The 23,902-nt window shown below is 38.3% G+C and overlaps 1 protein-coding gene across 3 annotated transcripts in view; it reads right to left on the reverse strand.

The window, feature by feature from the left end:
* The window catches only part of LOC149178831 (protein ARV 2-like), a 434,005-nt gene that overhangs the window by 346,369 nt on the left and 63,734 nt on the right, over positions 1–23,902 (reverse strand). For all 3 annotated transcript variants that reach the window (XM_089420450.1, XM_089420452.1, XM_089420451.1), the window contains exon 4: positions 2,839–2,928. In XM_089420450.1, the coding sequence (XP_089276576.1) occupies positions 2,839–2,928 (90 nt within the window). The remainder of the gene's footprint in view (positions 1–2,838; positions 2,929–23,902) is intronic.

Here is a 23,902-nt window from a genome sequence, read left to right on the forward strand (position 1 = left end):
CCATATATCAGGTCTCCTCCCATCGGTAAAAATCCATAAAGAGTATGGAGTCTTAGCTGAGGTGACAGTGGGCTAAGTCTCCATTGTTGCCCTTGATCTAGTAGTTGTCCCTTAAGGAGTCCCTTTTAGGCCCCTTGCTAGTTTGAGAGGCAACACAGCTCACGGGGTTGGAGCTTGCTTTGTATGATGTATAACAGTTGTGTTACCCCTTAATGATGAGGTAGCCCATTGCCCATCAGGGTTGGGACATACAATGGTTCCTTTTATAATGTGTAGGAGCAACATTGTGCTCAAGAACCAAGCGATGACCATAATGAGTGAGGTAGAGCTTATGCTAGGTTTTTCCCATGTGTTAATGTGTATGTCCCAGCGATCTTTTGCATTTTGATATTCTTCATTTCTAATATTTATTTTGCTTGTGGCTATTATATGTTCTTTCTTTTTCATTTAGGTGCATCAAAATAACATTTCTCTAGAGACCATTTAGAGCCTCATTGTTTATGTATTTTGTTTTGAATATGCATTTCACCTGGTGCCATTGTTCTATATTCACCATTACATAGTATATACATGAGCAAATTTTGCACATTTTGTTTCTAATAGTTTGGAGTCTTGCATTTACATTGATGTAATATTTTATTCATTTTTTATATTTTATGTAATTTTAGTAAATCAGTTAATAAACCAACCCCTAGGAAGCAGCGCAATTGGCGATGGCCATGTAAATGAAGTATTATGTGCGAGGAGGTCCAGTGTTCAAATCCCCCCCGATTCACCTGCGCATGCGGAAGGGGCATACGTACACTCTTGGTGTTTATAGTGGTAGCAGTTGGAATCGACCCCGTGTCACGCAAGTACAAGACTAGCCAAATTGCTGATTCCTCTAGTCAAAAAAAAAAAAAAAATCAGTTCATAAACCAAATCATCAGGCAATTCTGTCTCAGCCTCAGCCAGTTTCAAGTCCAATCCCGAATTTTAAAACATTGGTTGAGTGCACTAGTAAGCCACTTAGAGGCAAATTGATCGTTATTTAGTAAAGTAGAAGAGGGTGCATACATGCTTCTCATAGAGGTGAATTGATTGTCGTTCAGTATATTAGAAATCTTCTCATTTATAGAATAGAAGTTATATTTCTGTATGCTTATCTATTTTTACCGTATTTGTTATGCCAGTGTGACTAAGTCAAAGATGGTAGCTGAAGGAGGCATTCTGCATAAGTTGGCCATTATTAGACTGGGTGAGTTTCCTTAGAAAGTGTAATGCAAGCTTTCCCCCGGGTATTCTAAACCTCTTTGTTCAAGCAGGGCACATTCTCCTAAGCATCTCACTGTTGGATTAAATCCCCTTTAATTGTAACCCTTTGCAGTGAGGCTTAGGGCATAATTTTCATCAGTTCTGTTTTGCAGCTTCAGCGAGTACAAGTGATATTCTGTATTGACAGTAGCAGAGTTTTTGTTTCAGAGTTAATAAGAAGAGAGTAAGCAGGTTTGACTGGCCAAGTAGCTCTTGCTGTTTATACCCTTTTAGTATGATGTGATTCTTTGTAGCATAGATCGGATCTGCTGTTTTGAGAGATATCTAAGTATTCTGTGTAAACAGCTAGGGTTTTATATCTACGTGCAGTAAACTGTTACCATGAGGTAAAAAATTTAACAATCATGGACTTTTGGATTTGGTGGAGCATGCTTATACAATTTAAGGATGTTCAAAAACATGAGCTACATGAACTTCTTTTCTCAATTCTCATTGGGATCTTATTGCATTTTGGCTATTGACAACAAGAAAGATAATTGATCCCCCTATTTCTGTCTCTGAAGTCCTCAAACCAAGCTTGGTTAGTGAATGCCACAGCAACTTGATTATAAGTTTCCTTCACAAGTTGAGCAGATGTCTTTCTCCCAACCAAGAAAAAATTCATGAACAAAATTGATAGTTGAAGAAGTTTCGAAATTAAAATGTAAAGCGTCAATGCTGCCATATGTCATGACTCGTTGCACAATCACATTCAGTGAACAGACGGTTTAAAATCTCCTCCATATTGAACAAGATGCAAATTGGTGGGTCCTACATCCCACTTATAAGTTTCCTTCACAAGTATAACGGATGTCTTTCTCCCAGGCAAGAGCAAATTCATTAACAATATTGTTAGTTAGGAAGTATTGAAAGTAAAATGTAAAGCTTCCAAGAGATGCTGCCATATGTCATGTACACAATCACATTCAGTGAACGGATGGTTCAAAGTCTCCTCCATATTGAACAAGATGCAAATTGGTGGGTCCTACATCTCACTTATCAGAAGACTATCCATTTAAGCAACCTTTTAGGAGGAAAAGCCACAGACACCTGCAACTCGTGATGCAACTTTATTTTACCAGTCACCACCAAATTATATTTTACTCATTGATTTATAGGCCTCAATCTTGGCACATTTGTGGTGGTGGGTGATGATGACTCCTAACAAACATTTTAAAATGCAAGTTTTATAAACTTATATGAAGAATATAAAAAAGGCCCAAATTTTGAAGTTAAATCAAAATTTTGAAAAAGCTTAAATTCTAAAGCAAACATATTTCATGAAGATGATAATCTTATTTTTAAAAGTATTAAATTAAAATAAGTTAACCATCAATGATGGCTTTCCAAGTCGATGACAACCAGGTGTTGTCATTACCCTCACCGAGGTTCGAGCCTATCCAGTGACATGCTCATGCATGTGCTTCTGCTCGTGTGTGTGCTTGTGATTGAAAATTATCATTGTAGTCTCAATTGCATTTGCATATTTGCTTATTTTGGTATATTTTGCAAATGAAAGCTTCATGTTGAACGTTTAGGTCATACCTGCAATTCATATTTATTCAAATGTGGCATGTTGAAAAACAAATGGCGATATGCTTTTGTCTTGTGCAAAATTAAATCAATCAAAAGTATCTGCAAAATCAAAATACAAAACAGCAAAATATTTATAGTAACGGAAAAATCATCAAAAAACATTATATCTTGAAACACCATCTATATGTAGGTTTAAAATAGTGTCCTTCCACACTATCTTGCATCTTATGTAATCACTTTAAGTAGACATTTAAAAGCATATTTCATCCATGTTTCAAATGGCTTATTTGGCACAAAGTGGAGAGAAAATAGTGAAGTATCCTAAAAATCAGTTAAGTGGTTAAAAAGAATTTCCATACCAACTTTAGTAATATAAAACTATATCAAAACTTAACCATCATAAAAAGGGGAAACACAAAAAATATGAAACCATCTCACTGCCACTAAATGAAAGACCAAGGGAGCAATTCATAAATTTAGGACTTTAAGAATGCCTTAACCTGGGACATATCATACTTAACTTTAATGGAACTTCAAGACGCAACTCAGGTATGGTTGGCTATGGAATTGCGATTAGATATGAAACATGCAAGATAATCTTACCCTATCCTCAAGTCCAACCACAGATAACAAGGTTGAAGTGGGCATTTACTTTGTGCTATAAACAAAGGTTTTCAGAACCTAAGGAGTAAATGGGACTCCAAATTCACTGTTAATCACATTTACAAGAAAATCCTAAGAAAGAGTTTGCACTAGGAAATTAAGGCAAGCCTTTGGAAAATCAAGTCTCTCTCTAGACTCTAAAGCTTTTAAACTTTAACGGTTTGAATTTAGTACACTAGTTGGTTAGAAAATAAAATTGCAAATAGGTTTAGATAACTAGACTACCTTTAATTATGAAGTCACAATTGAGGTGTATCTATTTTGTCAAAGTCTCCCAAGAATTGCACTTGGTGTCATTGAATAAAGAACCATATTAACATGGGGACCAACTTACCAGCACAATTACATTGTCAAAAGATCCAGGGTTGTCGCATTAATATGACCCACACCTTGAAAGTCTTGGTCATTCATATTACGATGGCAAGATTTTTGTCACTCTTTTACAGCAACCATTATTTGTGTCATTTCCTTGTTATTAATGTGCAACATGAACATACTCCACAAAATATTTTAGATGCCACTGAGAGGTTATCGTTGGCACTTTCTCAACGACAACCTCTCAGTGGCATCTAAAATGCTAGCTTCCTGTAGTAACCCACAATCTTCCATGACGATGTTGCCCTAGATATAGCTAAGTTTCCCTTACTAAGACAATTGCTTGTAAGTCAGAAATCCTTCAATATCACCTTTGAAGTTGTCACTGTTGAATTTTTGTAGCTATGGTCAGTCTTCATAATTTTTATTTTAGCCCTTATAATGTATAAAGAATTTGTAAGACATGTTCTTCATCTCATTTTGATTATTTAGCTTGTTGTCGCTCAAATTGTACACTAGATTGCAACAAGGCTCAGGACAGGGGTTGTCATTTTAATCCCCGCCCTCTCCATTTAAGTTGTTTCCTAATTGCAGACGAAGGGGGATAGTCCCTATGGATGAAGAGATGAACTACTTGTTGGGAACCAACAAGTGAAGGAGACACAACTGAATGGCCTAGCAACTTGGTTGAAATTAGAGGCAAGTATGATTATTAAGCACCACTTGATTAGATTTATTGAGATTGTTAGTTAGAGACCAGTGCCTTAAGAGTCTATTTACTTGCATAATATGAAGTAAAATTCCAAGTTACCGAATGACCAGTTGCTACAATATGCAAATTCTATCCTCTATGAAGTGCAGGACCTAGGTCTATGTGAGACGCAAGATCTTGGTTTCTTTTAATTATATGCCTACTCTAGATTTATCCTTCTTCTCAATCCTTTTGGAACTAGTCTCGAATGCAAGTTGTAGAGAGAAGTCCAAAAGGAGGCTAAGGCCTCATTAACGATACCTCCCGTGGAGTTCTAACCACCTAGGTGCCTCCGTTCCTACAAGGGATTTCCCACAAGAGAACTGCAAGGTCACCTATGTTAACTGCAAATGAGGGTCTAGAGTCCACAAACTGTTTGAAGAAGGTGGTCCTATCTTCTTACAACCAAGCTTATGCTTGGGGGTGAATTTTAAATGCACTTCTAGTCCTAGAATGAAATGCATGATGTGAGAGAATGCTTTAATGAGATTATTAACCGTAACAAGCTCCTTAAACAAGATTTATTTGATTCCAAACACTTATTTTATGCACAATTATCAAGAGGAACTTGCAATTACAATGTTACAAAAGAAAATGCTTAAGGTATGATGCCCCACTTGCAATATCAAAGTGTAAAAGATCTTTTAAAAGCAACACACTTTGAACTACTTCCATAAACCAATGCTCTACAATGATATTCAATAACAATTACTATCACTCACTTTAAAAGCATTAGCAAATCCCATAAATAGAAAGCATTGACATGAGCACAATAGCAAGATCTCTTTAAACTTGATATGACAATTAGGGACAAAGAGGACACTTAGATTCACCTTTTGCAATAATGAAACCAGTGCTTATTATGAGAGCCAATTAGAGCACAATTATCTTGAAATGAGATTGCTAACAGTGATCTTCAAGGATAAAGGACACTAATGAAATGCAAGAGAAGTATTTTCCAATGATTCCTCTTTACCACTTTAAAAATAAACAAGTTTCATAAAGGAAGTCACTTCAACACTTTATCATTAACTTAGAAAAAGAGAGATAATGTTCCCAAGACTTAGAGATGAGTTCTTATGACTGTTAATACTTTGCAATATGTTTTCTTACCACTGTTACTTTATATATCATACTTTTATATGCTCATATCAGACCTTAGAAAATTTATATCAGACCTCAAGAAACATTTAGAATGTCATCAATAGAAAAGCATAAATGTTGCTTGGCTTCTGAAATATCTTAGATGTAACTTAGGGCTTTTAAGAGGTGATTAAATTGAGATATTATACCACTGTTAAGAGCTACTTCATGGTCTGATTATCAAAACAGAGAGGAGAAGAGGGGATAAGAGGCAAACCCTTAGGCCTAGAGGCCTTGTTGAATGGCTAGATGGACTTCCAATGTGCACTTGAACTCCTCCAAACACCTGCAACACCAATTTTAGTTTGATAGAAACCACCAAATGATAGATCAGCCCTCTTATGACTGTGGCTATGGCTTCCAGGGCTAATTGATGGACTAGTGAGACTTCAAGCCCCTCAAATCCTTCCTCAAACCAATGATATGTCTGCAAAACAAAGTGTTAGCTTGAAATACAATAGATCAATGGCAAAAATGACATGAAAATCAACTTCAAACCCTTGCCAAACTTACCCTAGGCCTGCAAACACAAGAAATTAGTGTCAAAATCAATTGCAAAGCCAAATATGACCCAATAAGGGACTGCGCTAAGGGCATAACGGCCTATTGAGGCCAGCATTAGGCGTTGTGAGCGAGAAAAGGCTTGCGGCCTGTTGAAGGAAATGTAACTAGGTTCGGTCTTCATAAATGTACTTTTGATATTTGTATTTATTTAAGAAAAAGAAATATTATTTTTATAATATATGTCAATGAGTTTCTTGCTCATTGAAATAGGTCTAGCACAAGTTAAAGTGCTATAGGTGAGTCAAATAGTCAAAAGAAAATGTTGAAGACCTTAAGGACTTGTTCCACCATGTATATGTTTGTATAGAAGTCAAAGGATACTCCTCCAAGAAAAGTCAAGTCTCCTCCAAAGCAAAGGCACCATCAAAGAGCCTCCTCCTTGTTGAAGAACCTAGGGCAAATTAGGTGTAGTGTGATTCTTCGTTACTTGATAACAATTTGTGGAGCCTTTTTACCTTTTATTGTTAGCCTAATCTTCTTCTTCTTACTATTAATGCATGTGTTTGTGCTTCATCAAACTGCTACCAAAACATAAGAACAAGAACACAAGATGTTGGCTCTTTGCCAGGGCCAAAACCTCTCTTCTCTTGAGAGGAAAACCCTTTCGTGAATTTCTCATCTCTTCTCTTAAGAGGAAAACCCTTTCGTGAATTTCTCTTATTGAAGCTTCTATTGATCAATGCCAAACCCTAGAACCTTGACTAGAATATCCTCCAAGCACAAGTCAAGTCCTTCCTCCTCTCTGCACTTGGTTTCCTTGGCACTTCGTCCTCCTCCTTCCGGCACTTTGTCTTCCTCCTTCCGGCACTTCGTCCTCCTCCTTCCGGCAGTTTTCTCTTCCTTCAACTGTTGATGTACCTTGTTGCACTTGCTCTAGAAGAAACACTTGTGATGAGTCCCTTCCCTTGTGATGATCCCTACCTCCTCCTTGACCAAATGAGCTCTTCCTTGAGGTGTAGATGTAGACTTGGTAGGACTGTTCTGCAGCCCTAATTCTTGCACGTGTGGGAGGTTTGCTTGATGTAATATGGTTCCTCTCTCCTTTGCTTGAGGACCCTCCTTCTTCGCTTGGATAGGAGGCCTTGTAGGCCTAGATTCAAGCCCAAACAATGAGATATGCTTGACTGTAAGTTGTTGCTGTCATAACCGCAAGCAGCCCTCTTTTTCCTTCGCACGTGTGACTGGTATTGGCCCTAGAACAGTCCCAAAACCTTCGCTGTCCCTTCTATCTTCTTCGCTGCACTTGGAGGCTCCTTCTTCGTCCTTCACTCACCTTTTCTCGGCTCCTTTACTTCGCTGATTTCAGAGGTAGATGAATGGGACGTTGGAGGAGTGGACAGCCTCTATATATAGAGGACTGTCCCTCCTTTAGGCCGACTTGTAGGCCAACTTGAAGACTGTTGGCCGACTTGTCTTCTTTGCTTCAATTTGCTTCATTTAATGGTGCCATTACTAGGAGGAGGCTTGACTTTGCTTGGAGGTGTATTCTTTGACTCTCATACATAAATCTACATAGTGTAACATTCCCTTAAGGTCTTCAACATAATTCTTTTGACTCTTTGACTTACCTATAGCACTTTAACATGTGCTAGACCTACTTCAATGAGCAAGAAACTCATTGACATATATTATAAAAATAATATTTCTTTTCTTGAATAAATACAAATATCAAAAGTACATTTATGAAGACCGAACCTAGTTACATTCCCTTCAACACTCCAAAGCAAAGACACCTCCAAATCAGCAATCCGAGCTATATATGTCAAAAGTTGGCCTAAGGACAGCAAGTCGGCCTCAAGGCAGCCTAAAGGAGGGGCAGTCCTCTATATATAGAGGCTGTCCACTCCCTCTCAACGTCAAGCAATCAAGCTCTGAAATCGTCGAAGGTAGAATTCGAGAAAGTGAAGGAAAAAGGTAAGTCTAAAGGTCTCCAAGATAAGCGAAGAAAGGAGGAATAAGACCGAAGTTTTGGGGCTGTACTAAAGGTCAAACACAGTCACACGTGCAAGAAAAAGGAGGCCTCTCTGCGGTCATATCAGCAGCCGCATATCAGTCCCATATCTCTCATTGTTTGGGCTAGATCTTAGGCCTACAAGGCCTCTCACTCAAGCAAAGGAGTCCCTCCCTCAAGCGAAGATAAAAGGAGCCTAAACTACAAGCTAACCTATCACACATGCGAGAATTCAGGGACAGTCATATCAGTTTGCATATATATCTCAAGAGGTGTTTCGTTGGAGCAAGAAAAGGGTGCCTCCATAGGCAAAGGACATCACCAAGAATTAAAGAAGGAACATCTCATCTAGAAGCTCACATAAGCAAGGACTATCACTAGTTGCTGAAAGAAGTAGGAGGACAAAGTGCCGAGGAACAAAGTGCCAGAAGAAGGAGGACGAAGTGTCGGGAAAACAAAGTGCCGGAAGAAGGAAGGACTTGACCTATGCTTGGAGGATATTCTAGTAAAGGGTCTAGGGTTTGGCCTCGATCAAGAAAGAAGCTTCAAAAGAGAAAACTTACCGAAGGGTTTTCCTCTCAAGAGAAGAGAGTTTTGGCCCTGGTAGAGAGCCAACATCTTGTGTTCTTGTTTTATGTTTTGATAGCAATTTGATGAAGCACACACACATGCATTAATTAGCAAAGAAGAAGATTAAGCTAACAAAGACAAATTGGAAAAAGACTTCACAAATTGTTATCTTGTCACGAAGAATCTCTCTACACCTAATTGCCCTAGATTCTTCAACATGGTATCAGAGCTAAGGTGACACATCACGGAAAGGGCAACTCAAGAACACTCATCAAGGAAAGGCATCTACAAGGTTGAAGCATCAAGCAAAATCTACTCAAGGAAAAGAAGGCCTACCATCTATCATTCATCAAGGAAGACTACAAAGCAAGGAGATGAGCCTTACGTAAAGGCACCTACAAAGAAGAGTAGATCAAGAAGGGACCTACACCACAAGCCAAGCCATCAAGTCTTCAAGGAGAAAGCAAAGCCACTACATCTAAAAATCTATCAAGTAAGTATATGTCCCCTTCTGAATATATATCAATGTCTTTTTGCAAGGAAAGCAACAAATTGGTAGGTACCAATATCTTTCTTGCATGGAAGAAGAGGACTGATTTACTTCTCAAGGAGAATGAATTCTTAGAACACATCAAAGGGAATGTTACTATTCTTGCTAAGGAACAAACTCAAGCCTTAGCCAAGTATAATAAGGATGAGACAAGAGCTCAAAGGATTCTAATAGAATCCATCAAAGACTCTCTCATTCCTTATGTCTCCAAATTTGAGACATCAAAAGAAATTTATGATAAGCTAGTAGAACTATTCTCGGTATCCACAGTCAGAGAAGTAATATCTCTAAGGAATGAATTGTACAAGATGAAGATATCAAAGGAAGGAATAGCTCCCTACTTCATGAAGATCTCTGAGATGAGGGATCAACTTCAAGAGCTTGGGGAAGTCATGTCTGACAGAGAAATGACAATTATAGTACTCAGTGCTCTACATGAGGACTGGGGCAACTTCACATCAAGCATATATGCCAAGAAGAAAGCAACCACACTCAGTGAAATTTGGTCTCTATGCAAGACAGAGGAAACCAGACTTAAAGCAAAGGAAGATGTGGGATCAAAGGAGCAAGAATTTACTACGATGGCCAAGAGAAAGGGAAAATTTAGCAAATTTGGTCCACGAAGAACAAACAACAAAGATATGTCCAAAATCTAATGCTATCGATGTCAAGAATATGGACACTACAAAAGGAATTGTCCTAAGCTTAAGAAGGACAACAACAACAAAAGAAAGAGGGAAGAAGCTCACATGACTCAAGAAGTGAAAGAAGAAGAAAAGAAGCGAAAGAAGGAAGATCCTCCGTATCTCTACTATGACTAAGTCAAACTCTTAACTTCAAGTCTTCTTTCAAGGTTTTGAGTAGGATAGGAGCATGTAGGAATAAAATGAAATTGCATGACTAGAAACATCTTCTAAAATCTAGAAGCATGAAGTACATAGAGTTCTAGATACTCATGAAAAATTAGCATTTATAATGAGAATCACATGCATGGTTAGAAATATCTTCTAGAATATAGGAGCATGGTAGATATAGCTCAAGATATTCATGTAGAAGGAGCATACCTAGTATAGGACCTCATCCACGATGAAAGAAGATTGATCATGATTAAGAATCTTAGAAGACCTCCATCATCAAAAGAAAAGAAACATTTGCAAGGCAAGGGTCTTAAAGATCCAATGATGGAATCTTCAAAAGAAGGTTCATGAACCAAAGCAGATGTCTCATTGGGAATCCCATTCATAGGATTCAAGAAAAAAATAATATGCAGGCAAGCTAAGATGAAGCAAGAAGGGCCACACCAAGGACAACCGAACAAAGCTAAGATGATCAAAGAAGAATCAAGATGAAGTATGTATGCATCAAATTTTAGTCATGTTATCATTTGTATATTATTGAGTCATGGGAATAGTTCTATAACATGATCAAGTAGGAAAGAATCTCTTTCACCAATGACATGCTCGAAGGCATGTACTACAATGCAATAAAGGTCAACAAAAGGATATGCTCACATAAGGAGTATAAGATTGCTGACTAAGAAGCAAGAAGAAATGTTGACTAGTCCAGGAAGCAAGCAATGAAGAAGTGCTCTCAAGGAGCATAAGGTGGTTGACCAATTTATCCAAAGAGAAGCAAATGAAGAAAGAGATCAAGCATGTGAAGAACACCATGATCACCGAGAATCACTATCTGACAAAAATACTTTGAAGATATCTCCCGAAAGAAGGCAGGACAAATCTGACAAAGGAAGGAAGGACCCTTGACACCTATGAAGGCCTTGGAGATATGAAAGATGCAGATAACTGATTCTACTCTACAAAGATGTCGTGATGAAGAAGCCATCCAGCGAAAGAAAAAACAATGTTAAAGAAATATCAAGATGACGTCATGATGGGCTACTAGGTCAAAGCATGTAAACAAGCTAGTACGACAAAGCATCCATGAGAAGTGTATTCCAAAGCATGGACAAATGACAAAGGAGTAGCTAGATGACAAGAAAACCTAATGTATGACAAGAAAGCCACTTTCCACGAAGGAAGCAATGACATGACAAACCAGGAAGGAAAGTGATCGATGGATGGTGCCCTACCTAAAAGAAGTTCGAACAAAGACTTCATGACATCAAAGAAAAGAAAGAGATCAAGCAGCTGAAGGACCCACGAAGAAGAATTTGTTGATGAATGAAAGAGCCCCTAGTTAAGAGGGAGCTCTGACAAGTCTTTGATCAAGAGGGAGTTTTGGATCACCCCTTATTACAAAGGAGTGACAATTGTGTGTTTCCATTTCATGGGTCATGCACTAGACCAAGACTAAAAGCCGTAAGTCTAGATGAAGGCCATGAATGGAAATGTAGACACAAGATAGACACAACATTCTTGTCTTCACTTGGGAAGAAAGAATGGGAGGATGGAGTAATCATCTGGCATCCGATACTCTTTGAGGATGTGTAGGGCATCCAAGGCAAGAGTAGGCAAGATGATCGACATTCTTTGAGGGCTAGGAACCCAAGACAAGAATAGTCCTAGAAGGTCATACTCAGTGAACACCCAGGTGGGCATGTAACTTAAGAGACAATGACTAAGGTGTCTATAAGTCATTGGTCTCGCCAACATTGTGCTATGATCTATTGAGAGATAGACTTGTCAATCAAGGCCTTGTTGTGGAAACAATGTTGGTTATTATGATGCTATAATAGATGGATTGCAAATCCGGTTTCTCTTATGTGAATTCTTCAAGATTGATAATAGCCAAGCACCTTGTAATGTTGTATGAATACCTCCCTAGTTACGAGGGAGTGTTGAAGGAAATGTAACTAGTTTCAATCTTCATAAATGTACTTTTGATATTTGTATTTATTCAAGAAAAGAAATATTACTTTTATAATATATGTCAACGAGTTTCTTGCTCATTGAAATAGGTCTGGCACAAGTTAAAGTGCTATAGGTGAGTCAAATAGTCAAAGGATACTCCTCCAAGCAAAGTCAAGTCTCCTCCAAAGCAAAGGCACCATCAAAGAGCCTCCTCCAAAGCAAAGACACCTCCAAAGCAGCAATCCGAGCTATATATGTCAAGTCGGCCTAAGGACAGCAAGTCGGCCTCAAGTCGGCCTAAAGGAGGGACAAACCTCTATATATAGAGGTTGTCCACTCCCTCTCAACTTCAAGCAATTAAGCCCTGAAATCAGCGAAGGTAGAAGTCAAGAAAGTGAAGGAAAAAGGTAAGTCTAAGGGTCTCTAAGATAAGCGAAGAAAGGAGGAGGAAGACCGAAGTTTTGGGGTTGTTCTAAAGGTCAAACATAGTCACATGTGCGAGAAAAAGGAGGCCTCTCTACGTTCATATCAGCAACAGCATATCAGTCCCATATCTCTCATTGTTTGGGCTAGATCTTAGGCCTACAAGGCCTCTCACTCAAGCAAAGGAGTCCCTCCCTGAAGCAAAGATAAAAGGAGCCTAAACTACAAGCTAACCTATCACACGTGTGAGAATTCAGGGCTGTTGTACAGTCATATTGTGAAAATTTCTGAATCGAGCAAGTCAGAAATCCTACTGCAATAAACTGATTTGCATTACCCACTTGTGTTCTTCATTTAACAAGTTATTTTCAGAAATATTCAGAAAATATTAAATGCAAATACACTGCAGCCTACACCAATATACAGATCAAGTACTGAAAAATAAATGAGAGAATCATGCAAAGGACACACTTATTTTTGGACTAAACATCCTCAGAAAAACCCAATGCGGAAAAATCGGTGCAACAGCTCTGAAGGTTTTCTATTATTAAGCACAAGTTCTGAATAGAAATGTTGGTTTCCCTCCCAGCAAACCAGTGACAAAGAAATACAATGGCGGAAAACCTAAGTGAGTTTTACCTCACTTCACCGAGCAGATTTCAGCTAATCCGACAACAAATCGGGTTGGCCCCGACTACAACTACGTTGCCCCTTCGCAATGATTGTGTGGGCCTGCGTCGAGCTCTCTGAGGCTTTGCATTAGCTCTTCTACCTACTGCGTCAGCGTTCCCCGATTGTTCCGACAGTTTCGGCACTCTACGTGGAAGGCAACTCTCTCCCTCTGTGCTGGCCCTTCTGATTCTGCGTCAAGGTTGCGTGGGCCCAGACTGGCCCAGCGTCAGCTCTCCTAGCTTCTGCACTGCCTCCACAAGCTTCTCTTTGCCTCTCTGTCTATATTCCCAAACTATCACTGCCCCTCAACTGCAGGATCTCCCCAATTGATTTCCCTCCTGAGAACTTCTCACCTCAGAAAATCGATTTCCTCAATCTCTCTGTGTATTCTCCAATTGACCCCAAGCCTCCCTTTATACTTTTCCTGTTGAGAAATCAACGATCGTGATCTAATCTCTAATCAATGGCTAAGATTAAATTAGAGTTGATCCTCGTCTCTTAGAAGCTTCTCACCCATATTTTCATTAATACCCATTAATATTTTAATTTTCCTAAGATTAGACTTAGGAACCCCATCAAAAATATTAGTTGTTTTAATAAAATACAATCCGGGTGGAATTTCACCAAACAATTTCTTGGTCTTGGAGATCTCATGTGTTCTAGCCCCTCCACAAAATTTCAAAGCTAGACATCACCAGGAATTAAAGAAGGAACATCTCATCTAGAAGCTCACATAAGTAAGGACTATCACTAGTTGCTGAAAGAAGTAGGAAGACAAAGTGTCGGGGAACAAAGTGCCGGAAGGAGGAGGACGAAGTGCCAGGAAAACAAAGAGTCAGAAGAAGGAAGGACTTGACCTATGCTTGGAGGATATTCTAGTAAAGGGTCTAGGGTTTGGCCTTGATCAAGAAATAAGCTTCAATAAGAGAAAATTTACCGAAGGGTTTTCCTCTCAAGAGAAGAGAGGTTTTGGCCTTGGCATAAAGCCAACATCTTGTGTTCTTGTTTTATGTTTTGATAGCATTTTGATGAAGCACACACACATGTATTAATAAGCAAAGAATAAGATTAAGCTAATAAAGACAAATTGGGAAAAGACTTCACAAATTGTTATCTTGTCACAAAGAATCTCTCTACACCTAATTGCTTTAGATTCTTCAACACGACCTAGGGCTAAAAGCCCTCGAAGGCCTGCAGCTAAGAGGAACAACCTTCGAAAGGGCTGCGACCACAAGGAAAATCCCTCAAAAGGGTTGTGGCTAGAGGAAGATGGCCTCAAAAGGCCTACGACCAACCTCCAAGAGGCTCCAAACTCACGCAGCACCCCTGCAAAACAAGGCTTGGGAAGGCTAGATCTAGCCCTCTAGACCTTGGATCAGGCCTCCTTTCATGAACGACTTGCTCACTTGGGCTAGAAGGCTCCTCTAGAGGCCTAATAACCCTTGAAACCCTAACCGTTTAGGCTAGGTGAGGCTAGGGCTCTCCAAAAAACCGATTTCTCTTCAATTGCTTGAGCTAGCACCTGCACAAATGAAAAATAGAAAGCCCAAATACCCAATATATACAAAAATTTGAAATAAACCCCCAAAACCACAATGTTATACAAAATAGAAACAATGGGTTAGTATTAAAATACAAGGGTTAGAGAAAAAATTTATTTACAAATATTTACAATATTTACAAAAATGAAATTGCTCTTATTAGCATATTAAATCCTTGTAGCACAAGTAAATAGATGAGAGAATTTTAATTAATTTTAAAATTTGGCAAAACCCTCCTGCATCAAATATTCATTAGATCAAGACTTGAAGTCAAACGAAGTGTTATCCCCTCACAATCTGTGAACTTGGGGTTTCCAAGCGCTAGAGCAACCTGTACCTCAGTGCACTTTGAAAAAATAGATTATTAGATCAAAAGGGGTTCGATTGACACAAGAGATCTAGAAATATGGAGATACCTGCCAAATTGATCTGAAATGAGGGTTTAACATCTTGTCATACTTACAAGAACCTCCCACTCCAAAGCTTAACAATTATATGATCTAGCTTATGTTGACAATTGCGGAATTAAGTACTTGAAATAGGTGTATGTCTTTGTTTGTTTTTAACTGTTTAAGTGCTTTAAGTTGATTTGTTTCTGCTAATATTAAACACACATAATAGCCATATAATGCAACAAATAAACATCAACACATAACACCAAATTTAATCTAGCAGTTCACCCGAATATCGTGGACTACGTCTCCTTAGGCTTTTGTCATCTTGACTTGGCTTTTTGGGATTATGGCAAAGTTTCTTTTACAAGTTCCACACTCAACTCCAAAGGTTACTACACTGAACCAATGGGCTTAAAAAACCATCTATATCCCTGTCATGGTTGTCATCATTCTGCAAACAGATCTAAGATCCCTTAGACTTGATTCCTTCAATCGGTGCATTGAGCTTCCCTGAGCTTCTTGATGGCACTAACTCCTTCAGAATTCTTCAACTGTCTCTGAAACCTCTTCTACTGTCTCCAGCACATATCAGACATCAACAATAGACTGTTCATTTTCTCAAAATGAGCACTGCATCCCCAATCTAGGCCTTCCTCCACGGTTGGCACTAGGTTGCCTGAAACTTCCCTGTAGCATCTCGGCCTTTAGAAGTCTTCAGATGCTTCTGTAAACCCTTACAATGGATTCAAAAGGCTCATTATAGTCAAGAATGATTGTTGGTTCGCTGAGAACAAATACTGGTAGCTCCTGCAACTGCCTCCAACCCCTAGTGGCCCTGAGCTCCAAAATCTCCCTGGATGAAAATCTCCTTGAAGATGGCTTCTTCAGCTTCTCTGGACTGTTCCATTGGCTTCAGAAGGCTTCAATTAGCCTAGCTAGCCTCTTGTTTCACTCTCTTAGGTCAAAAACTGCTCCTGGAGTGCCTTTAGGCTAAGTTACCGGATCCGGCCACGGCAGGTGGAGTATTGCCGGATCCACGGATCTGAACCGGATCCGGATCCGGATACTCCAAAAAACGGTGAATAATACGTATTTGTAAAATCGCGGATTTTTGAAACGGCTCTAACTTTACCGGATACGGATCCCGCCGGTGGCCGCCGGAAGCAGTGATAGGTGGCCGAAAAAGTTAAAAGCAGATATTTTTTTAGGTTTTTGTGGTCCCGCGCCCGCATATATTATAACGTTTATTTTGTCGACTCTGTTGTTTTCTTTTGTCGCCATTCATTCGTTCCGACCGCCGGCCCCTCCTGCACAGAAATATTTGGTTGCTGGCTAACTCCGGCCCCACTGCACGCAGCACCTGGTCGGGCAGACTGTTCACGGCAAAGGTTTTAGAAGCGCGAGGGTAACAGGTATTATTCTGCGGTTAATATATGTTAACGTTAGTCATAATAAACAGCATTATTCTGCGGTTATATATATGTGATAATATAACAGTTTTATATAACAGTTTTATAAAAAACCGTAATATATTAGTGATATAACAGTGATATTCATATAACCGTAATATAACCGTGATATATCAGTGATATAACCGTAATATATCAGTTTTATAATATAACAGTGATAATATAACAGTTTAATATAAACGTAATATATGTAATAAACAGTGATAATATAACAGTTTTATATAAACCGTAATATATGTATTATATTATCGTTTTATGTTTATATCAATATGTTCGAATCGTTCTTATGTTTATTATTTAATATTTATATATATATATATATGTTATATTTACCGTATGTTTATAACTTTATTGTTATATGTTTATAACTTTATTGCTGTTTAAACTTTAATGTTTAATATATTAAATAATTAACGTTTAATAACATTATAACAGTTATAAATTATAATATATATTAATATAGCAGTTATTTGATTTGTTAATTTATTTAATATTTATATTTATATGTTATATTAATATAACATAATAATAACAGTTATATTAATATTTAATATATGTTATTTAAATTTTTTAAATGTATTTAAATTTTAAATTTAATTTTTTTTAATGTATTTACAATTTAATTTTTAATTGTTTATAGATAATATTAATATATTATAATTTGATTTTTAAATGCAGTTGCAAGTAACTTTATACCATTATCATAATGGAACCATCACAAGATTCACAACATGAGCATGGTGAAGGGGAAATCATCAAAACAGATCCAAAATCTCCTCTGTGGCAGTATGTGGAGATTATTGGAAAAAATTCCGGAGGTGGTTCATTTAAATGGAAGTGCAATGAATGCCAAGATATAAAAAATGGCTCATTTACTAGAGTGAAGGCCCATCTCACCGGTCAAACTAACACAGGGGTGCAAGTATGCACCGGGCCAAAAGATGCAAATGGCAAACCTGGCCAAGGTTTGAGTCCTAGAAAAATGAAATTCTATGCATCTTTGCAAGAAGCTGCTGATAGGAAACTTGCTAAGGGAAAACACCCTGTGCAAAGTTCTACAACTAGGGCTCCATTGCCATCTAGGCCTGCTGCTACATCTAATAAAAGGGCCACTCTAGGCCCTCTTGAAGCGTGTTTCAATAATCAAGGTAGAGACATCGCTGATGAACATGTAGCTCGTTGCATCTATGCAAATGGGCTAGCATTCAATTTGGTGCGTTCCCCTTACTGGCAACAAATGATTAAGGCAGTTAATGAAGCGCCAAAGGGGTACAAAAGCCCTGGATATGAAAAGGTCCGCACTACCTTGTTGGCATCAGAAAGGCAATCCGTGGATAGACAGCTACAAGCAATCCGGGATACATGGGCAGAAACAGGGGTGTCCATCATTTCTGATGGATGGAGAGACCAAAGAAACCGCCCATTAATTAATGTTGTTGCAGCTAGCATAAACATTGAGTGCAAGAAAACGATCCAAACGGCACAAAAAAACAAGAATCGTATCCCCGGGGATTAATTCTTCCGGTAACTTAGTGTTGCAGTATGCCCCCAAGGGGCAATGTTTTTGAAGGCTGTTGATTGCAGTGGAATAGAGAAAGATGCATCTTTCATATCCACAATTCTTATTGATGCAATAGAAAGTGTGGGGCCACATAATGTTGTCCAAGTCATTACGGACAACGCACAGGTTTGTAAAGCTGCAGGTTTGATTGTGGAGGGTCGATATGACCACATCTTTTGGACTCCATGTGCAGTCCATTCATTGAACCTGATGCTTGCCAAGATTGGTGAGATTGAATGGATTAATGAAATATATGTAGCATCAAAAGAAATCCAAATGTTCATAACAAATCATTCAATGTCCCAAGCCATTTATCGGGGTTTTGCAAAGTTGGAGCTACTGAAGGTAATTTTTTTAATCAATATTATTTGTATTAGAAATAATGAAATTCTCATTTTTAATTACAAATTTATATATGGTTTCTCATTTGCGATTTGGCCTTTTGAAACTTATAGGTTGCTGAAACTCGTTTTGCCTCCCACACTCTTGTCATAAAGAGACTTGTGGAGGTGAGACAAGCACTACAAGCAATGGTCATTGACCCTCTTTGGGAATCATGGAGGACTTCCACTTCTGATAGAGGGCAAAAAATCAAGTCCATCATTCTTGATGATGCATGGTGGGACAAGGTTCAATATCTTCTACGGTTCACTGAACCAATCTTGACCTTGATCAGGGCATTTGATACAGATACACCTTGCTTGGGGGAAGTTTATGAAAACATTGATAGTATGTTGGAGAGGATAAGGGAAATTATCAGGGCAAGTGAAAATGACCCTCATGAAACATTCTATTATTTAGTGAAGGACATAGTTACAGAAAGGTGGAACAAAATGACCACGCCATTACACCTTCTGGCATATGCATTGCACCCTAAATACTATCATTCTAAAACTTTGTCTTTACCTGGTAGAGCAGCACCAAACAAAGATTCTGAAGTGGTACAAGGATACAAGACAGCCTTGAAGAAAATTTATAGAGATATGGGAGTTGCAATGGAAGTCCGCCAAGAATTTGGAGGGTTTGTACAGTCTACTGGTAGCTTTTCAGATCCAGTAGCTATGGATGATCGAGGACATCTTGATCCTATTACTTGGTGGGGCTTCCATGGTGGGGATAGCATTCATCTCTCTACTCTAGCCACTAGGTTGTTATCACAGGTTGTTAGTTCCTCATCAGCTGAGAGGAATTGGAGTACATATGGCTTCATCCATTCAGTGAAGCGAAACAGGTTGGGAGCGGCAAAGGCTGAGGACCTTGTTTATGTTCATTCCAACCTCCGTCTTCTATCACATGTTGAACCAGAGTATAAAAAAGGTCCGAGCAGGATGTGGGATGTGGAGCCTGAGATCTCTGACTTGAACCTGACACTGAATGCCATGACTCACCTCAACCTACTTGAGGATATTGTTCCACCACCAGTCCAGCCTACTGATGCAACTTCCTACATTCCAGGACCCCCATCATCTATTCATGATGCAGAGTTGCAATATGCAGAAGATTTAGATCCATTTGAGGATATGTAAATGTATTTACTATTATCATTCATGATATTATGAATCATGATCCTTGGACCTTTTTGTTACTTTGTATGAGGGACGATGCACCATTTCAATGTTTTAATCTTCATATTTATGATTTTATCATTCAATGTTCTAAAAATGTTTGATGGTTTCATGGAGTATTTGATTTTTTAGCTTTAAGGTGTTTTTTAAAAGTTTATATATATATATATATATATATATATTGATTGTACGTGACGTATCCTTGCCGTATCCGGATCTTAGATTTTCAAAAAACTAGCGGATCCGGATCCGGATCCGTATCCGTATCCGTATCCGTATCCGAATCCTGGTAACTTAGCCTTTAGGCAATCTTCCCTAGAGATCCTCCTCCAAATCTGGAAGAACTCCAGTTAGGGCCGCCAAATCTGGCAGCAAGCCCAAAAATAGCGGAATCCGCCAATTTTACCGCCAACTGCTAATCCTGTATTAATTAGTGATAAGCGCTATTTAATTAGGCATAAACCACTTTAGCACTAATCCTGTGATTTAAACAAATTTGGGATTAATTAAGCTTAATCCAAAATTAATTAAGCGCTAAGCGCTCCCACTACCCGCAACATTTAATGTTAAGTTTGCAGTGGTCACATGGCAACGGAGTTAACCTTGGTGGTTACATAACCTGGAGGTTAGCGTTGGCAAATGGCGACATGTGAACAAAGTTATGGGGACCGCTGGCGGTCCTAACCCCCAAACCGCAACCAGTTACACTTTAAATAAAACATTTGACCCTTACCTATTAAGAAACACAGTAGCGGAGATGGTAGCGTGCGGTCCTGTCTTGCCGGAGGTCACGGGTTCGATTCCGTCGAACCCCCAACAAATTTTACCATAACATTCCAGGGCCATGTGGCAGTGTCCAGGCTTGCCATGTGTCAGCTTCTGATTGGTCAGCCAAAAAAATTATTTTGGGGAATATTCCTTGGAATATTCTTTTTTTAATATTTCCAAAAAATCAATTTATTCTTGGAATTTGCAGTTCACTGAACTTTTTCAAATTGTGATAACTCCTTCATACGATGTCAGTTTTTCGAACCATTCGCGACGCCGGAATCAGGAAGACGAGATCTATCTGGTCGTTCAGGTTCGACACTCTTTCGAACACTTTGAAATTTGAGCTATCATTAAAGTCCTGGATCAATATCTGATCACAAATCCACTAGACCTAGAGTGTTTACTCTAGACCAACACCTAAAGCAAGATACCTGTGCTAATAGATGTTCCTACTAATAGCAATTGAAATAATAATTATCCAATATAATAGTTCAAGGCATATAAAAATAAATCATCCAGCACATACAACAGATCAGCAAGTGAGAGACATCTTGAATTGAACCCCAAATTCTTATGCTTTTATTACAAAATCCAACAGAGCCTTGCCCAGTACAAAGATAATTTTGATCTAGTTAGATCATGCTTACAAGAGGAGCTTGATAGCTTCCTTATATAGAAAAAATGAGAGGGAATAACCCCTCCAAGTGGAAATAACAGCTAGTTCCTTGATCTGTGGCTTGATCCTCGTCAAAATAATTTGATCCGTTGATCTTCTTGAAAAAATTCGATCTCCTTAGTTGATGGAGAAAAATTCCTTGACCCCAGTCAAAATTTGAAATTTATTCCTTGACTTTGAGGAAAAATTCGAATTCCATATTAAATCCTTTTTTTCTTAGTCCAAAAAATAATATTTTGAACTTTTACCCTCAAAAAATCTTCTTTGACTTAACCACCATGGTCCAAAGGGTCATTTTCTTTTAAAATTTTGACTTTTCCTTTGCTGGAGGACCTCATAAAATTGATTTTTTCTTGACCCACGAATTTTTTGATCATTTTTTATAAGTTTCCACTTGGAGGGTATTTTATTTTTCCTTCATTTTCTTTTTTGGATAATTTATGGCTAGTATTAATTTTTATTTTTGCCAAAAATTAAAATTAAAAAGACTCAAGAGGGGATTAATTATTTTTCCACCCTCCAAAAATATTTTTGGCAATCATGTCTAACTATGAGTAACCAATCGCCAAAAAATATTATTACATCAAGATTTTACAAATTCTACCCTTAGAAGGGGAAATACACATAGACATAGACTCTTGAGACTTAAACCAAATTTTGTGACAAGACACATGATCTAGCATGAAAAATGCATAGACTCGATAAACATTAGGACTCACCTAAGACCTCGTCAAATGAGTTTCACCCTAGCTTTGGGGTATATCTGGGAAAAAAACTTTGCAATTATCCGTGTTTAGAAACACATAATTTGGTGAGGTTAAAAAACTCCCTAGGATGAATCATGAAACCCTTTGAGAAAAATCATAGGCTTACCTAGGTGTTGTTACATGGCTTAATAGTCATACTAGAACCATTTACAATAAAATTTTTGTAGAACTTGGAATTACAATGATGATATCACTGGAAAAAAATTTGTCCACACTTTTGTACTTTGCTTCTTGGACTATTGACATATGTGGTCAACATCTGGCTCTACTTGGGAACACGTTGCTTTGGTGAAGGAATGTGAGAATCCAAAATCTTGTATCCAAGAAAACAAAGAAACATCAGGTAGATATCCACTCTAAATCAAAATCATCATATATATATCACAAAATATAAATCATATGTTGGGATAGAAATCCTATTCTAACATATGGAAAGCAAAAACATAAAACATAAATGCATGAAATGAAAACAAATTAATGACAGAAATAAAATCCTATCTACGAGAGTAGGGTTAGAGATACAATACAAACGATGCCCCATGGCATCAGATGTCATCTTTGTAGTACAACTTGAGCATCTTCCCATTTGCCAACAGTTCCAAAGGCTTGCCCTCCAAGGTGCTCAAATGGAAAGAATTTGCTCCAGCAATTCCTCTAATAATATAAGGCCCAAGCCACAGGCTGTCGAATTTTCCATGATGATGCGTTTCATTTCTACGATCCCATAGTAGCACCATATCTCCAACCTATAAAGATCTGGCTCAAAATGATCTATCAAAATTATCCTTCACTTTTGTCTGAATTCTACAAAGGTTGTCAAAAGTATTCCAGTGAACCTCATCAAGTTCCACGATCTAATCAATTATTTGTTGCACTGCGCCTTTATTATTAGTAAAGTGTTGAAGAAGCCGATAAGTTGGAAATTTGAGATGAACAAGTAAAGTCACATCCAGACCATAAACAAGTTCAAAAGGACTTTTTCTAGTAGCCTTTTTATTTGTGATGTTGTCAGCCCATAGAGCATATTTTATCTTGTTGTCCCAAGACTGCTTATTATCTCCTACAATCTTCTTGATAATGGTTATTAGGTTCTTGTTACTTGATTCTGCAAGACCATTACCCTGGGGATAGTAGTTTGAAGAGTGAGATAGAATAATACCATACTTGAAACAAAAGGATGAGAACTCGGAAGAACTGAAAGCTTTGGCATTGTCTGTTGTAATTTTAGTTGGGACACCAAACCAAGTAATGATTTGATTTTCAATAAAATCCATGACAACCTTCTCAGTGGCATGCTTAGTTGGAATGGCCTCAACCCACTTTGTGAAGTAATCTGTCGCAGTCAAAATCCATGAATAGCCATTACTAGAATTCTAATTGAATTTACCAATGAAGTCCAATCCCCAACGCTGAAATGGGGCTTTAGCCACAACAAGCTGCAAAGGCAAGGCAGCTAATTTTAGCTTTCCAGTGAAAAATTGGCAGTCTTGGCAACTTCTAACAAACTTGTGCATGTTCGTAAAGATAGTAGGCCAATAATACCTGGCACGTAAGATCTTGTGGGCAGTGGTTTTTGTTGCAAAATGACCACCACAAAACCCTACATGGAACTCAATGACAAGTTTCTTAGCTTCAGTCTCATCTACACATCTGAGTATTATTCCATTAGGATTCCTCCACCCAAGGCCATCCTTTAAAATGCAATATTTGGATGCCTTTAGCCTAAGGGCTCTTCTTTTGTGGACCACCAAATGGTCAAGACATGTAAAATTTGTCAAATAATAAACAATATCTTTGTACCACTCGATCCTTCCCAACCTCTGAAGCTCGGGGGGAGAGGAGATTTCAACTGCATCATTTTGGCATACTATATCCAACGCCTTTTCATTACTCCTATTCAACATTTGAGCTAATCC

The sequence above is a fragment of the Pinus tabuliformis genome, chromosome 4_1 (assembly GCF_031772625.1).
Source record: "Pinus tabuliformis cultivar Carrire ecotype Pingquan chromosome 4_1, CPIR1, whole genome shotgun sequence".
In the NCBI taxonomy this organism is placed as follows: Eukaryota; Viridiplantae; Streptophyta; class Pinopsida; order Pinales; family Pinaceae; genus Pinus; species Pinus tabuliformis.